This window comes from Olea europaea, chromosome 10 (assembly GCF_002742605.1).
Source record: "Olea europaea var. sylvestris chromosome 10, O_europaea_v1, whole genome shotgun sequence".
Taxonomy (NCBI): domain Eukaryota; kingdom Viridiplantae; phylum Streptophyta; class Magnoliopsida; order Lamiales; family Oleaceae; genus Olea; species Olea europaea.
This window is the reverse complement of record NC_036246.1, coordinates 34,862,828-34,865,358: the sequence shown is the minus strand read 5'-3', so window position 1 is coordinate 34,865,358 and position 2,531 is coordinate 34,862,828. Positions and strand designations below refer to the sequence as shown.

Sequence of the window (2,531 nt, the reverse complement as noted above, 5' to 3'; positions counted from 1 at the left end):
GAGAGAACAAAAGAAACTCTTAAGAAGCAAGAAGAAGAATGGAAAAATAACGGGCGTTCTATTATGACCGATGCTTGGAGTGATAGCAAAAGAAGAATTATCACGAATTTGTGTGTGAATTGTAAATTGGGAACCACATTTCTTTCTTCAAAGGAAACTAATGATGATGCTCACACCGGTGAATACATCTTTGAATATGTCAATGAATGTATTAAAGAGGTTGAAGAGGAAAATGTGGTTCAAATTGTAACCGACAATGCTTCCAATAACATGGCCGCCGCGAATTTGTTATCAATGTAAAGGCCTAACATCTTTTGGACATCTTGTGCTACTCATACCTTTAACCTTATGCTCGAGGGAATCTCTAAACTTCCTAGCTTCAAAGGAGTGATTAGGAAGGCAAAATCATTTACTATTTTCATCTATGCACATCATAAGACTTTGGCACTAACGAGGAAGTTTACAAAAAGGGAGATAGTTCGGCCGAGACTCACTAGATTTGCTACATTTTTCTTAACATTACAAAGTTTGCTCGATAAAAAACAAGAGTTGAGAAATATGATGACTAGCAATGAATGGGATAATACGAAATGGTCAAAGAGCAAAAAGGGAAAAGAGGCCTTAGATATTGTTGTTCCCAATGATTTTTGGATCTTGATAGACTTGTGTTTGAGAGTGTTTACTCCATTAGTGAAAGTTCTTAGACTAGTTGATGGAGAGGAGAAACCTTCAATGGGATTTGTTTATAGAGAGCTACTAAAGACAAAGGATGTCATTATAAAGACGTTGAAGAGGGAAAGTGACAATATGCCAATCTTGAACATTATTGATGTAAAGGGCAAGGATTGAGTTGATAGCCCACTTCACACAACATCTTATCTTTTGAATCCGTTTTACTTCTTCAAGAATCCAAAAATCAAAGATAATCAATTGATAACTAATAATGTGATTCTTTGTGTTGAAAAGTTCTTTTCCGATGCTCAAATGCAACATCATGTGATAAATGTTGAGTTGCAAAGATACACTCAAAAAGAAGGTGCATTTGGAAGAAAACTAGCAGCATGTGGATGTGAGAACAATACTTCAAGTTACAATCCGGGTATGTTAATATTATTATTCTTTTTCTTGTTAACATACCATATGTACATATTATAATATTTTTATCTCTTTCTTTTGCATTTACTAGTTAGTTGGTGGGACTTTTATGGCAATGAAACACCAAACTTGAAATTAATGGCAAAGAGGATCCTTGGTTTGACTACTAGTTCATCCGGTTGTGAGAGAAATTGGAGTGTCTTTGAAGGGGTAAGTACTAATTAAATAATTACGTTTATGCATTTTAGTTATTACTTTAGTAGTTATTTGATAATTTAAATTAGCATACTAAAATTTTTAAACTTCTTTATGTAGGTACACACCAAGAAGAGGAAACGCTTAGATGCCACAAGGATGAAAACCTAGTTTATGTTCAATTTAATGCAAGGTTGATGAAAAAAAAGAAGATGAAGGATAAATTAGAAACTTTATTAGCAAGTAATGCTACTAATACACAATCTTGGATTGTTGATGGTTGTGATGATGAGGAGGAAGTTGACAATATATTACCATCTACAAGAGATAATAGAAATTCTCAAGTCGAAATAAGGGAGCCCGATGAAGATGATTTCGTATCAGATGGCACTGAAGATGACTTGAATGAAGAAGAGGAGATTGAATTAGAATCTGATAAAGAGCTAGACTAGATTTAGAATTTTTTTTTGTCAATATTCTTGTTTAATCGAATCGTAGGAATTGATCATCAAGTAGCTGTAGTATTTATGATTTTGAGCAAATGTTTTTGTTGAAAATTTGAAAAATATATATAAATTTGAAATAATTGTCTTATTGTAGTATTTATAATTTGAGTAATTTTTTTTNCTCCAACTCTTTGATTATTGGCCCGGAGTTGGGATTAGTTTCGGTCTCCTCGACCTCTCCTCCTTCGATCAAGAAGAGTTGTGATGTTTTACATTTATGGCCAGGGGTGAATCGATCATTACAATTGAAGCAAAGACCCTTTTCTCGCCTCCGCTTCATCTCTTCCCACGATATGCTCTTAACCGGAGAGCTAACAACTTGCCTTGGTGCTGTAGGTGTTGATATAGGTGATGGAGCTATGATAAATCGTGTTTGCAGGATAGTTCGCGTCACTTCTTCTCGTGCTTGCCTTATTTTCCTCGTGAGCTGGTCATCCTTTATCCTAGCTACCCCTATAGCATCACGTAGAGTCTTCGGTTTAGCCATTCGTACTTCATCTGCGATATCCTCACGTAGACCTCCAAGGAAGGTGCCAACAAGAGCCAGTTGGGGCCAGTCAACTCGATTTGCCAACCTTTCAAACTCATGCTGATAATCCCTAAGTGTCCCAGTTTGTTTTACTTTGGATAGTGCTTCGTCAAAGCACTCATACGCCGTAGGGCCAAAACGAGCCATGAGTTCGTGCTCAAATAAACTCCAGATAATCTCCATCCTTTCATCTCTTTGTACTCTCT

At 36.0% G+C, this 2,531-nt stretch overlaps 1 protein-coding gene across 1 annotated transcript; it reads left to right on the top strand.

Annotated features, from left to right (window-relative positions):
• The first annotated feature begins 63 nt into the window (after positions 1 to 63).
• LOC111400579 lies at positions 64 to 1,742 on the top strand. Its single transcript, XM_023027988.1, has 5 exons — positions 64 to 296; positions 378 to 831; positions 967 to 1,099; positions 1,187 to 1,276; positions 1,411 to 1,742. The coding sequence occupies exons 1-5, from the start codon at positions 64 to 66 to the stop codon at positions 1,740 to 1,742; spliced, it is 1,242 nt and encodes a 413-aa protein (XP_022883756.1).
• The last annotated feature ends 789 nt before the right edge of the window (positions 1,743 to 2,531 follow it).